Genomic DNA, 15,572 nt, shown 5'->3' on the forward strand with positions numbered 1-15,572 from the left:
ATGAATGTGGCTTGAGTGTGATAATTAGCAGCAGAAATATTAACAACCAGATGTGCTGATGATACCACCCTTTTGGAAAAAAGTAAGGAGGGTCTTCGTTGTTTGGTTCAGAAGGTGAGGGATGAAAGCGAGAAAGATGTTTTTCGTTTTTTTTAATATCAAGAAAACAAAGATCTTGGGGGCAGCAGAAAACCCATATATTAAGATTAAAATTAACAAGGAAATTGATGTAGTCTAAAATTGATTGAGGAAGCGACTGCTACTCTAAGATCAAATAGAAGTTGACACTTGGAAGAGGGCCGATGACCTTCGATGTTAGGCCCCTTTAAACAACAAGCACAACACTTGGAAGGAACACAATGATGAATATGAATAAAATATTGAAAAGTAGAGGCATCAGTAAAACAACTAAATGCAAACTAGTCAGCTGGTCTACTGGTCTTCCCCATTGCCACCTATGGATGCAAACATGGATGTTAAAGAAAGCTGGCAGGAGAAGGATCCATGCTTTTGACTTCTGGTGTTGGTGACGTATGCTGAGAATGCTGTGGACAGCCAGAATTAGTAATAAGAGCATCTTAAATCAGCTGAAGCCAAAAGTCTCCCTTGAAGGCATGGTAGAGAGGCAAAGGCTATCTTACTTTGGCCACATAATGAAAAGCACTTCCCTGGAAAGGGATGTCATACTAGGAATGATAGATGGTAAAAGAAGATCTGGACAGCCAAGATTGCATTGGTTAGATGACATCAAATGCAACACTGTTATGTCTATTGCCAAAATTAAGGAGGCTGCAAGAAGGAGAGCTGAATGGCAACACATGATCCATGGAGTAACCAAGAGTTCTATTTGACTGAACTGATGAAGGAAGGAAGGTAATCCTCCTACAGAATGGAGTAGACTGTACTTCCAGTGCCTCAACGCCAAGCATTGGGCGGCACTAAATAACTCGTCACCCCTGGGGGGCCAATGGCTTTTGGCGGATGAGCCTCTCAGGGAGGGTAATTGTCGCACTGTTGGACGAAACGCCACTATAACCCATTTGGTTGAAGGCAGCAGCTCAATCAGTACCAGCTTTGGGTCAAAGAGGAGAATATATTCCCATGGGTTGGAGACTGAACAACTCTGGGCAGAGATTGAATGAAGCAGAAGGCAATGGGAGACCACTGCATAACAATCGTCATGTCTGGAAAACCAATAACCATGACCCTGAGTCTCAGGCAGACCTTAAATGATCTGAGGGTGCTAACAATCCCTACCCCCAGCCAGCCTTGAAAATATGCACCTGGAATGTCAGGAGTGCGTGCAATGCAGGAAAGATCCAAAATATGATTCAAGAAATGAGGCAATTGGATGATGATGTTTTGGTCATCAGTAAGATATGGGAGGAGGGTAGCAGAGAATATGAGGTGAATGACTGGAAGGTTTACTATGCCGAGAATGATGACAGAAATCATCCGAGTGGTGTGGGATTCATTGTCCACAAATGAATGCAGCTGTCTGTCATCTGCTGTATTCCCTCACTCAGGTAAGATCTTCAGGATCGAGCTGCACACGAAACCCTTCCCCATCAATATCATCCAAGTTTATGCATCGACTGGTGACAAAAGTGATGTCGAAGTCGAAGACTTTTCTGCTCAAATCAAAGAAGTTTAAAAAAAAAAAAAAGCATTGAGTTACCCCTCATAATGGACCTTAATGCAATAATAAGTCAGGGCAAAGAAGATAATATAGTGGGGGGCCCCTTCCATCTTGGTTGCAGAAACCCAAGAGGAGATCATTTGGTGGGATTTTGAAGAGAGGAAAAGCTAATCACAAATACATGGTTGAAGTTACCACCTGGAAGGCTGTATACCTGGAAAGGTCCATCAAATTGTACTGATTGCCCATATGTTGGTTCTTGATTTACTAGTTTCATTTCCGTATTGAGTTGTATGAGTTCATGTATGTATAGACAAGATAAGGTTTCACCTTATCAATACAATTTTATTATTGTAAGAATCAGCTTACAGGACCGGTTCTGACTTTAAATAGTCATCATCAGCTGATCATGAATACCTTTACATATGTGTCAAGCATTAGTTGGTATTGCCCTTTTCTAAAGGGAGATGTAAATGGTCCGTTATTGGACACTATAAATTTTCCAGCCAACTCATTCCTGGTTGCCAGCATTTCGACCCCGTGTGCCAGGCCGGACTCATCAGTTGGCACCCAGCACACCTACCAAGACGCTGGATAGCGCACACCATGGAGGCCACTGCGTAGGCTAATTGTAACCACCGGCAGTGCCAATGCACTATGAGAGACATTGTCTCATTATCAAAAATTGATGCCTGCTTGGCCATCAGATGATGTAGATGCTGATTCCCATAGGGAATCAGAATAATTGTTCCGAATGAGTAAATTTATAATACCAATATAAATGGTCCATTATTGGACACTATAAATTTTCCAGCCAACTCATTCCTGGTTGCCAGCGTTTTGCCCCCGTGTGCCAGGCCGGGCTCATCAGTTGGCACCCAGCACACCTACCAAGACGCTGGATAGCGCACACCGTGGAGGCCACTGCATAGGCTAATTGTAGCCACCGGCAGTGCCAATGCACTATGAGAGACATTGTCTCATTATCAAAAATTGATGCCTGCTTGGCCATCAGATGATGTAGATGCTGATTCCCATAGGGAATCAGAATAATTGTTCCGAATGAGTAAATTTATAATACCAATATAAATGGTCCATTATTGGACACTATAAATTTTCCAGCCAACTCATTCCTGGTTGCCAGCGTTTCGCCCCCGTGTGCCAGGCCGGGCTCATCAGTTGGCACCCAGCACACCTACCAAGACGCTGGATAGCGCACACCGTGGAGGCCACTGCGTAGGCTAATTGTAGCCACCGGCAGTGCCAATGCACTATGAGAGACATTGTCCCATTATCAAAAATTGATGCCTGCTTGGCCATCAGATGATGTAGATGCTGAATAATTGTTCCGAATGAGTAAATTTATAATACCAATATAAATGGTCCATCATTGGACACTATAAATTTTCCAGCCAACTCATTCCTGGTTTCTTGCAAGGAAAGATCAATGGGAGAAGAGGATCTGGGGGAAGGAGGATTCCATGGTTGGACAATGCTCGCAAATGGTGCAACATGACAAAAACAGATCTGAATTATGCATAATTTCCTCTTAGAAAACAGTTATTCACACTTGTATGTAGTACCAAATTTTGGCAGTGAGTCTGTCTAAGCACCATTCTCTAGAAACATTTTTGTAGAATCTCGAAGATTGCCAAGGTCTACCAATTCAGCACCAGGATATAAATCTATCCAGAAAAAGTGTGCTGATAATAGTTAACTCACAGAGACTTCAGACTGAATGTGAAAGACATAAGAATCTAGTTCACCCACAGAGGCTTGCAGGCTGAAAGCATAAAAGCATAACTGTCTATAATGTCTTACAAGCTCAGAGTTAAAAAAAAAAATCTTGTAATTTCTACTGTTCTTGGTTCAATCTCCATTTTGTACAAAAGAGGTTACCTAACCACCAAAGGTAAAGGTTTGGGATCTAGAATATACTGAGAAAAAGTAAGCATACAGCAGAAATCAAAGACAATCTACCACATGATGACTTGAGAGCAGGCCAAGAAGAATGGATTTTCAAAAATAATGTTGAGCACTGTAGTCGATATAGTTGGTAAAACAAGCACCAAAGTAAAGGAGAAAGGAACCCCTTGGGGGAATGCCACTATCCAGAAAGTGATAAAGGAAAGGAATATGGCTAGGAAAGATAAGGACAAGGAGAACCAGAAGGGTGTAAGAAAAAATTATATCAGACTGAGAGAATTAGATCAGAAGTACAGAGACTTGAAACTTAAAGCTAAGAGATTAATCAAATTGGAGAAAGAAAAATGTTGGTTGGATTTCACTGCCAGATTAGAAAAGGATAGCAAAAAACAAGAAGAAGCACTTGTACAGCATTATGCAAAATAGAAGAAAACCATATGTGCCAGTGAAAGCTACAGAAAATTAGGATGGAACAGTTGTATATGGAAAGAGACAGACATAAGACAAGTGATGAGGAACTATTTTGCACAGTTACATAATGGAAAAGATGCAATGGAGAAGGAAGGAGAAGGTTCAGAAGCTGAGAGTGAGAAGAGTAAAAGTGAGCCTCCCTTGACCTGGTCAGAGGTTGAAAATGCTTTAAAGAACATGCAGAAAGGCAAATTACCTGGCAGCAATGAAGTGAGTGTTGACACGATAAAGGCTGCAGGAATTTCTGGACAATTGGTTGTTCAGAGTTATGAATGCCATTTGGAAGGAAGGTAAGGTTCCAGAAGATTAGACAAAGAGGACTGTTATGATATTTTTGAAATATATAGAACCAAACATACCTTTATAAGCAGCAATTCATAGAAGGTACCAATCCACACGACTTAATAACTATTTTAAAGATATATTGACAAGCTGTCCGATAAGAAACAGGCTGGGACCAATGAGAGATAAGTGGAAGGAATAAGAAGAACAATAATAAAGTTTAATCAAGACTATATATTCTTTCTACTTGAAAGATTACCAAAACAAAACTCAACATTCTGTAACATGGTACGGTAATAGAACAATCATTTTGAATAACGTATTTACAAGAAATCCCTAGACCATTTAAAAAATGTTAAATTAATTGAGGCAATTCAAAAGGACATAGTAAACTGCAAGCCTCAGCGGAACGGGATAAATGAACACAGTTTTGAAATAAACAAGAAGAGAAGGAGGGCAATGGGGAGGGACCAGGACAGGGATCGCAACAGTGGGCATTGCCTAAGCACTTTGAGATGTAGAGTACAAAGTCACTTCATAGTAAGGTTGTTGAGTCCAGGCCTCATGTTCAATCATTAAAAACTCTTGAGTCTACTGATTAATTGGATGCCATTATTTTGTTAAAAAGAAACACTCATGTAAACTGAAACCAGCCATGGAGACGAAGGTAAGTTTAGAGCCCTGATTGCCCAAGTCCACTAGGCAAACAATAATAATAATAATAATTAATAAAGTACTCTGTTGTTCACCCAGTGCAGTCAAAAATAAACAGAGTTTCCCAGCAGAATACTGGGAACCCGTTGGACGACCCTCCAGCCTCACTCGGTATCAGAGCTGGACTGAAGACCGAGGGATCAGGAGACGAATTTATACCATCATAGAAAGTTCATGAAGGAAGCGCACATGGGTTTGAGAAACATCAGATAGTGACACAGCGAGTGATGTAACCCAGTGGTAGATTACTATGCGATGAGCTGTCCAACAGATTAGGCAGTAAGCGAGGCCGCAGCGAATGTACAAGGCCGATTACATGAGTGTTGATAGTGGCGAGTAGAGCAAGACAAGTGGAGTTCATGATAATGGCAGCCATAATTTGGTGAGTGGCCATTACAGGATTATAGTTCCCCTCTTCAAAAAGGGAAGCAGACGTCAATGTAGCAACTGCAGAGGAATCACACTCCTGTCTCATGGATTAAAGCATATGGAGAAAATTATTGATAAATGGCTCAGAAACATCATTAAGCCTCAGCTAGAAGAAGAACAGTATGGATTTAGGGGTGATAGAATAACTACTGACCTCATCTTTTGTGTTAGGATGATCATAGAGAAATACTGGGAGAAAGGACGAGATATCGTCTTTGTCTTCTTGGAACTTGAAAAGGCTTATGACAGCGTTCCTAGGGACAAGATCTAGGATTGTCTATCAAGAAGAAATGTTCCAGATTCTTATCAGAAAAGTGAAAATGCTGTATACCCATTGTCAGAGCTGTGTCCAAATAGGGAGCAGATATTCAGATTGGTTTGTTACTTGCATTGTCGCCACTGCTATTCATCTCTGTAATGGACGAAATCATAAAGAGGATGAAACAAAAGTGTGTCAGTACTGATTTCAAGGCATTGGCTTTCGCAGATGATGTGGTAGTTTGGGGTTGCACAGAGGATGAAGTATAGCAGAAACTAGATGCCTGGAACAACCATTTTAAGGTGTTTGGACTAAAAATTAGCCCTATGAAGATGGTAGCCATGAAAGTTAGCAGGCAAAGAAAAAGTACCGTATGAATATTATGCTGAATGGAAAGAAGGTAGCAGAAGTTGTCAGTCCAATACCTTGGCAGTATTGTAACTCGAGATGGCTGTTGCTCAGATGAAATCACCAATAGGATTCAGACAGAAGCTCACTTGTATCACCAAGTCAGGAGCCTCCTCTGGTACCGCCAAATTCCTTTAATATCTAACTTTGTGTCAGGCCTACTTTGTACCAATAATAACATAGGTCTGGAAACTTGCACCATTAACAGAAGGGATAACAGCAGACTCCAGGCTGCAGAAATGAAATTCCTGAGTCAATGCTGCAGAAAATGAGATGAGATCATATCTAGAATGAAAAGGTCCGCGAAGACATCCAAGTGAAGCCACTCAACAAAATTCTAGCAGCATCAAGATTGAGATGGTTTGGTCATTTGAAGAGAATGGATCTGAAGAGGGTAGCAACGAAAATGGTTTGACAAAGATCTGGAGGGAAAGCGACCTAGGGGCAGACCAAGCACACGATGGATCTCCCAAAGAAAAGATTATCTGCATGGAAGTGGAGTGAAATTGTGTAATGTTGAAGAAGAAGTGTACTTGCATAGATATAATTGGAAAGCGCTCTTGCACCACACCCTGGAAACTGGAGACAGTTAAATAATGATGATGATGTTACCTAATGGTATCAATTCAGATGTGGCCACCTTCATATTGTAGCAATTAGCATTATTGCCGGTAGCTGTTGTCCTTGGAGGCCTGGGTTTAATCCCCAATACTGCCAGAAATTTAAGATGGGAAAGAGGGCTGGTGTGTGATTTTAAATGTGGGTAGATGTGGTTCATCTCCATTGAGGATGTTCCTGGAAAGTCCTGCACCACAACAAAATAATGACATAAATTTACATTTTAAAATTTCAGATATAAAAAAATGAAAGCTTAATGAAAGTAACATAAATAAAAAATGCATAGAATAATTCCTGACAGTGACAAAATCCTGGCAGGATTAACAAGTAGAGAAGAGAACATTGCCATGTTGGTACTGAATACTCTACATGTAATAGTAAGAGTTAGTAATGAATGCTCAGGTAAGAAAGCTAACAGGAGCAATACCGTATATTTATAGGATGGTCTTATGTGTACTCTATCCACATGTTGTTGATGGTAAGTCACTGCTCTCCATCTGTTTCCTATACATACACGGTGTTCTTTTCAACTTTCCACCTGCTTATCTTGAAAGCTAGGAAACAACATATAGCAAATGGTTCTTCATTTGAAGAGGGAAAGAAACAATGATATTAGTTACATTTGTTAGAGAAGGTTTCGAAGGTTTTTTTTTTAGGTTAACTCAAACTTTTAAAATGAGAACCCCAATTTTTTAATCATTCTGGTTTTACACAAAAAAGCAAGCAACTTTAGTTTGTAACATTCTACTAAACTGACTGTTATTTTATAACATATTTAAGGAGGTTGAAAACCATTATTAAAACTAGTACTTTGAAAGACCAACTTAATTTAATTTGTTTGCATTTAACAAAACACAAATATTGTTGAAACACAGAAATTAAGTTATTTGGTTACCTTTCCCATAAATGTAAACAAACAGTTAATAGTTTAACAACTGTGAATGATTAAGTTAGCTATTGGTACATACTGAAATACTCTAGCAAGAGGATGTTCAGGTGCTCGTCATGGTGTATACTTTACAAGACAGAGTTGAAATTGTTTTCATTTATGGGTCTATGAATCAATGTGCAAGACAGACAGTTCATATATTCAATGAAAGACCTTCTGGTAGAAGTTTCATACTTAGGTACATGACTTAGCTGAGAAATTAGACAAACAGGAACAGTTCCTATTCATTATTTTTTTATTTGCAAGACTCCCCAAGTACTAAGCAGTCCTGATGGATAGAGTATACTAAGAAAACAATGGTAAATAAAATAAAATATTTTAAATAATTAAATCTGCAGACTTATTACAAAAAATCATCTTTATTAAAATATACATCAAAATGGGTACAGTAAAACCTGCCTAAATGGACACCTCTCACCAGCGGACACCCCTGCTTAGTGGACGCTTTCTAGGTCCATAATTAAATCCCATGTTGTGTATGAGTAATTTACCCCTTTTGTAAGGACACCCTCCATTATGGGCATGGACACACCATAGCCACTAGAAATTCCAACTAAACCTCTCCTAACGTACACTTCTTTTTTTCAAAAAATGTTTGTCCTGTACAGTATTTGCTTACTTTTTTGTACGGGCAGTACTTCCAAGAATTGACTGTAACTTGTGGTGCAAGTTGTACACATTCATAGAAGGCAACACTAAGCTATGCTTTCACTCCTGGAAGTTGTGTGATGTGACATGCTCGACATCACTGGAATTCATACTTTCACTGTCAGATTACTTTTAATTGACTCTGGGATTTTGATGTGTTCAGTTTTACATTAGTAAGTTGGTGTGTTTTAACACGGCTTTGGGGAAGTTTTTAACTCTTAAAGAAAAGGTAGGCATAATAGACTACTATAAATGTGAGAAGTGTGGTGTGTGTAAACTGTCCAAAGTGTTCAAGATTGGAAAGACACAGGCAGCTGAAATTGTGAAAAATCAAGAACTAGTGAAAAATGGCATTTAAATGGCAATGAAAAGTGCATTAAACTGTTTCAAAGTGGTAGTGGAGCTCTCATCAACAAGGAATGCTAGAGTGGTTTGGTAAAATAAGAAGTCTCTATCAGTACCAATGATAAAAGCGAAAGCCTTAGAATTCGTGGCAGAATTAGGTATTGGAGATTTCAAAGCCTCGAATGGTTGGCTACTGTAGAAAGATTCAGAAAGTGACATGGTATCAACTTCAGAGTGATTTGCAGAGAATCATCCAGTGTTAATATGGAGATAGTTGAAAACTAGCAAGAAAAAATACCTTTAATCATAGACCGATATTCTCCGGAAAATATATTGAATGCTGATGGAATTGGATTATTTTTCCATGCTTTACCCGGAAAAACTTTCTATTTCATAGGAAATCATGGTACTGGTGGAAAAGTTGTGAAAGAACGTCTTACAGTCTTGTTATGTGCAAGTACGAGTTGAGAGTTGTTAAATAGACTATCACTTGTTGGCATGTCCCTCCAATTACTGCTTGTCTGTCTAGTGTTGTCTAAATTAGAAAACTTCTAGTAAAATAAGTTTAAGATTGTAAAATGTACAAAATGTACAAAATGTACAAATAGTCATTAGTTGTAAATTTAAAACTTGTAGCTACATTGTTCGTCGAATCACGACCCTTTTAACTATGCTCCATTTTAATTCATTGCTTCAAAGCTTTGGTCATTTATGTCAACAAATACATACTCAATCAACAACATCACCAATGTCAAATGACAACAAAAGTTCAAACTTCGTAAAGACTAAAGTTTAACCTGTCACATGTTACAATCAACAAGATGACGAAATCTTAGAATTTCATAGACTCTTATCCTCAAAGGATAACATAAACGTTTAGCCCGATCTCATGTTTTAAACTTTAAATATCTATGACCTAATCATAAGTTCTTAAGATTGAATTACAAGTCATTCTTCAGGATTTTAGACATACCAAATGTATGTAAATATTTGAGAGCAAACTTATTCTACCATAATTTTAAATGAATGTATTTTTATCAACTTTTCCACTATTAAGTTCTAGTTAATATGGCATGCTACCAATAATTTGCCTTCTATGATATTAGTAAAAAAAATTTAAAATTGTAAAATATACAAATGATTTTTAAGTCATTAGTTGTAAATTAAAAACTTATTGCTACATGGTTCGTCGAATCACAACCCTGTTAACTATGCTCCATTTTAATTCATTTAATTTTAATTCCATTTTAATTCATTAGTTGTAAACATAAACCAACCTTTGAGATTTTAGATTCTAGATTGGCTGAGCGAAACATGTCCTGCTTATAAGTTTATATTAATGGCAAAACTCTAAATGTAGTAATATTTTAATGTATTGAATAGATGGTTTATAATAAAACATTGTTTATTGTAATTAATCAGCGGTGGAGAGCGGGTTCAAACCCAGCAGAGGTAATCGGATTTTTGAAGGGCGGAAAAAAGTCCATTTGACACTCCATGTCATATGATGTCGGTATGTAAAAGATCTCTGGTGACACATTTGGTGTTTACCCGATAAAATTCATTAAAATCTCAACCATAGACACCCAAGAGAGTTTTGGTTTACTCGGTCTGCCATCTAGTGGACCTACAGTAAAACAAAATGTCAAAATTGATGAGCAGACAGCCAGATGGCATCAAATTAAAATGTTTGCACATGGTAGCTGAGGCCATACGATTATTTTTTATTACATTGGAATTTCAATGAGTTCAATATGTACAGTTCTCGATGTACAGAAGTTTCATCCTTAAAAACTTGAAATACATAAAAAATTGACTGAAGATTGTTTTCAACAAAGAGTCAAATTTTGCAAGATAATGTTGGAGGGGCTAGGAGAATCACCTGAATTACTAAAAAATATTTGCATTTTTTGATGAGCGAAAATTTTACCTTAACCATTCTGTAAATTGACACAATTGTAGGTACTGGAGTGGTAATAAACCATGTATTTTGAGAGAAGACTATACACAGTGGCAGAGGAAAATAAATATCCGGGCAGGTATTCTAGGTCCATTGTTTTTTGAGGAAAATCTCACCGGTGCTACATACTTAAACACGTTATGGGATTAATGAAGAAATTAAAAATCAAGAAAATAAAAATGGTAGAGTTCCTTTAAATGAAAACTTTCTTACATTCCGGCAAGATAGAGCATCACCACATTATACCCTGAATGTTTGACAGTCACTCAATAAAACATTCCCTAATAGATGGTTTGGTTGAAAGAGAATACTGAATGGCCTAAAAGATCCCCTGATTTAAGCCCCTTAGATTTCTTTCTATGAAGGCACTTAAAATCAGTCATTTTTAAATCATAGCCTGCTAAAATTGAAGAACTCCAACAAAGGATAACCACAGCTGGCAAGAAATTTTGCAAAATGCGTGTTTCAGAATTAGATGGGCTTTTGAAAAGATACTTAATTTTTGTATAACATGAAATGGAAAACATTTTGAGCACTTGTAGTAATTCTTGTAACATTGATTAATGATGAACAGCTATTCATAAAAGCAATTTCCATTTTGCATATTACGATTATGAGAAAGGTAAACACAGAAATTAACTTTTGTGTTTAAACTGAATTTTTGTTTTTATTTATTTTATTATATGTTAACAGATTAAATCTAAATTAATCTTTCAAAGTATTAGCATGCAATAATGTTTTTCATCTTCTTAAATACTTTATAAAATAATGGTTGGTTTAATGAAAAATATTTCAGACAAAAGTTGTTGGTTTTTTGCTTAAGACCAGAATCTAATAAAATCACTTTTAAAAACCTGAGCTGATCTTGAAATTACCATGAAAATGGTCAGTAAATAAAAAGCAACTAATGCTATTGTTCTTCCACCTCAAACATTTGCCATATTTGTTTTCTTTGAAAGTGTGTTACTTTTGATATAAGCAGCTGAAAAGTTAAAAAAAAAATACCACCCCATTAGCAAAATTCACTCACTCAACTGTAGGCTACAGGAGAAAATAGACAGAAGTACTGTAGATTTACAAAACAATGGCTAGTGGCTAGATACAGAATATTAATAATAATTTAATTTTTAAACTGATGAACTCAGTATTTTATGATATGATTGTCAAAAGGAAGTGATAACATAGAACTGGCATAAATGTCATTTTATGGCATGTGAGCATTTAGAAATTTGAGAACTGAGTGCAGAAATACAATACGCAATTTCTTACATATGGCTTGATGAATAATTTGGTACCATATTTTAAAATAGATATAATGTTACTTGGTAAGAGCATGATACCATATTTGCATAATATTGGTTCCATTATTAATGTTTAATTTCATTATTAGACTATATGAATATCAGTAAAATTACTGTATTACCAATATGTGATTACCTGGAAGTAAGAACTTAAGAAAGTATTATCCACAACCAGAATGATTTCTTCGTAAGCATGTACAATCTCCGAAACTTGTTTGATGTCCACTATTCCCATTAAAGGATTTGTAGGAGTCTCAATCCACACCATTCTGGTATTTCTTTGAATTGCACTAGCAACTCTCTCAGGATATCTAGCATCAACAAAGGTAAATGTAATGTCCCTCCGTTCTATAACTTCAGTGAGGAGTTCATATGTTCCACCATACAGATCGTCCATAACAACAATGTGATCACCAGCACTGAGGAGACTGATCACAGTTGTAGCAGCAGCAAGCCCTGATGAGAAGCAGAGTCCATATTTTCCATTATCAAGTGAAGACAGACATTGCTCTAGAACTTCTCTTGAAGGATTCCCACTTCGTCCATATTCAAAACCCTGCAAATAATGCAACCAGAATACAATACAATAAATGTTGAGACACATTCTTTAATATCAAATTTCTCTGGTATTCTAAAGAGAAGTAGAACTGCAAAGAAAAATATTTCAGCTGTGGAAAAATGCCAAGATGAGACACAAGCACTTCTTATACAGTTTATAAAAGAAGAGGAAGGAAACTGGTTCATATAACATATTTTTGTGGAACAAAGTACCGGTACATGCTGTCTTCATCTTCCATTGCTATGAAGGCTTAAATCTCTGCCATATTCTACTCGTAGTTTCCCTGAATAACTTGACATTTCATAGATAGCAAGTAGGTGACTAAAAGAAAAGAGATCTGTGATGTCTAAATTCAACTATTTTCTCCTATACTATACTTCCATTATCTGCCCCTCATTTTAATACATTTTCAGGTATTTTGGGAACATCCAAAGGAACACTTAATAGAGTAAACACAATGACAGATTACAATGGATAGACATAAGGATTCCATCTAATCAATACATATTAACTGATATGTGACTCTTTATATATATTATTATATAGTGGTACTAGTTTCAGACATATAATGATCATCCTCAGCCACTTACAACTAAAAATTAACACCACATTAGACTCTCTATGTGTATACATAAAACAATGACAAAACTTACACATAAAAATTGGGTGATAGGCTCAAGAATTGCGTTGTGATATTTGATGTGTCTTAAAAAAGTAAAATTTACATTGGTGATGTCACTACAGGTATAAATTCTTAAAATTACTTCTAATGACATTCACATAGGATAAAATAGTATTTTTATGAATGTCATATTCATCACATTTAATTAGTTGAGTCTGTGGAAAGTGCCTCTATAAAATGTCAGCATTCACATAATCATGAATGTCACATGAGTACTGTCAGTTGAAACCCATAAATTGGGTAATAAGATCACGCTGAGGAGAAACTGGCAGTTAAAGCTTTTAAATATTCCGATGTGGATTTGGTCCCATTCCTATTCCGAAGCCAGAATTTCAATCTCCCTCATTCAGCACACTGAAACTACCAGCTACCAACACTGCATGTAATATTTTCAAGAAAGATCATTCAAAATTTAAGATTTTTTACAAGAAGTGTTGAACTATTTTATTGTAAATAGTGTGCATATTTGTCTTCAGTTATTCTCAACAGTTCATAAAGGACATGGGTTCTTCTGTTTTTAAATTACTAGACAGCAACAATGAGTATTGTATTCTGTTATGAGACGTTATGGGTGGCATGTCATGTTTCAAGAAATGTTTCAAATTTTAACATTGAAGATAGAAATTTTTGCATGAAGTGAGGACAATTTTGTGTAAATAATGTGTATATTTTATCTTCAGTGTATTCTCAGATGGTTCATAAAGGACATGAGTTCTTCCATTTTTGTTTTTCAATTACTAGACAGCAACAATGAGCTTTGTAATCTACTATGGGACGTTATGGCTGATGAAGTCTCAAATGAGATGAAACATATTCCAGGATGTTTCTATTTTAAATAGTTTTCACTTGTAAAGTGAGGTGTACTGATTGGGTGGACCATTGAACCTAACATTGTTTCTTAAGTGGTACGTTCTGAGCTGTCGGTGGAGAGATTGCGTGGAATGACACCAGTAGACGAATAAGTTTGTGTGGTGTCTTTAAAATTAGGAAAGATCATATCTATGTATATAAAATAAGACTTTTGGCTGTACATTGCTCAGAATTTGAAAAGAATGGTATTTCTGTATCGGTCATGTACACAGTAAAAAGAAAATGCATTTTTTACTTTTCCGTAATGTCTGTCTGTCTGTCTGTCTGTCTGTCTGTCTGTCTGTCTGTCTGTCTGTCTGCCTGTCTGTCTGTCTGTCTGTATGTATGTATGTATGTATGTATGTACACGCATCACGAGAAAATGGCTGAAGAGAATTTTATGAAAATCGGAATGTAAAGTCAGGTGATGAACCGCTACAATCTAGACTATAAATTATTTTAATCATGCTGAGTGAAATGGTAGTTTAGGGGAAGGCCTGAAATTTAATTCTCAAATATTTATGTTGTTAGTGGTCGTGTCTTAATGAAAATCGCTAGATAAAGATGGAAAATAAGTCGTTATAATATAGGCTATACACACTGAGAAAAATGGTAGTTTAGGGGAAGGCCTAAAATTTAATTGTCAAATATTTATTTTATTAGTGGTCGTATCTTCACGAAAATTAGTATGCAAAGTCCAGGAATAGGTCGCTATAATCTAGGCTATCAATAATGTTATTCACACTGAGTGAAATGGTAGTTTAGGGGAAGGCCTGAAATGTAATCTATATATAAAATAAGTGTTTTGCCTGTGCATAGCTCAGAATTTGAAATGAATGGTATTTCTGTATCTTCATGTCCAGAGTAACAAAGAAATGCATTTTTTACTTTTCCGTAATTTCTGTCTGTCTGTCTGTCTGTCTGTCTGTCTGTCTGTCTGTCTGTCTGTCTGTCTGTCTGTCTGTCTGTCTGTCTGTCTGTCTGTCTGTCTGTCTGTAAGTATGATTGTACACGCATCAATAGAAAACGGCTGAAGAGAATTTAATGAAAATCGGTATGTAATGTCGGGTGATGAACCAGTACAAGCTTGGCTATAAATTATTTCATTCACGCTGAGTGAAATGGTAGTTTAGGGGAAGGCCTGAAATGTAATTCTCAAATAAGTTATTTATGTTATTAGTGGTCGTATCGATAAATCTATCTATATATATAAAATAAGAGTTTTGTCTGTACATTGCTCAGAATTTGAAAATGGTATTTCTGTATCGGTCATGTCCACAGTAAAAAGAAAATACGTTTTTTACTTTTCCGTAATTTCTGTCTGTCTGTCTGTCTGTCTGTCTGTCTGTCTGTCTGTCTGTCTGTCTGTCTGTCTGTCTGTCTGTACACGCATCAATAGAAAACGGCTGAAGAGAATTTAATGAAAATCGCTATGTAATGTCGGGTGATGAACCACTACAAGCTTGGCTATAAATTATTTTATTCACGCTGAGTGAAATGGTAGTTTAGGGGGAGGCCTGAAATGTAATTCTC

The 15,572-nt window shown here is 36.6% G+C and overlaps 1 protein-coding gene across 2 annotated transcripts in view; it reads right to left on the bottom strand.

Moving 5' to 3' along the window:
• Positions 1-15,572, bottom strand: part of Cth (Cystathionine gamma-lyase) — a 664,174-nt gene that overhangs the window by 584,855 nt on the left and 63,747 nt on the right. For both annotated transcript variants that reach the window (XM_068225275.1, XM_067136552.2), the window contains one exon: positions 12,086-12,505. In XM_068225275.1, coding sequence (XP_068081376.1) covers positions 12,086-12,505 — 420 coding nt within the window. The remainder of the gene's footprint in view (positions 1-12,085; positions 12,506-15,572) is intronic.

The sequence above is a fragment of the Anabrus simplex genome, chromosome 1 (assembly GCF_040414725.1).
Source record: "Anabrus simplex isolate iqAnaSimp1 chromosome 1, ASM4041472v1, whole genome shotgun sequence".
In the NCBI taxonomy this organism is placed as follows: domain Eukaryota; kingdom Metazoa; phylum Arthropoda; class Insecta; order Orthoptera; family Tettigoniidae; genus Anabrus; species Anabrus simplex.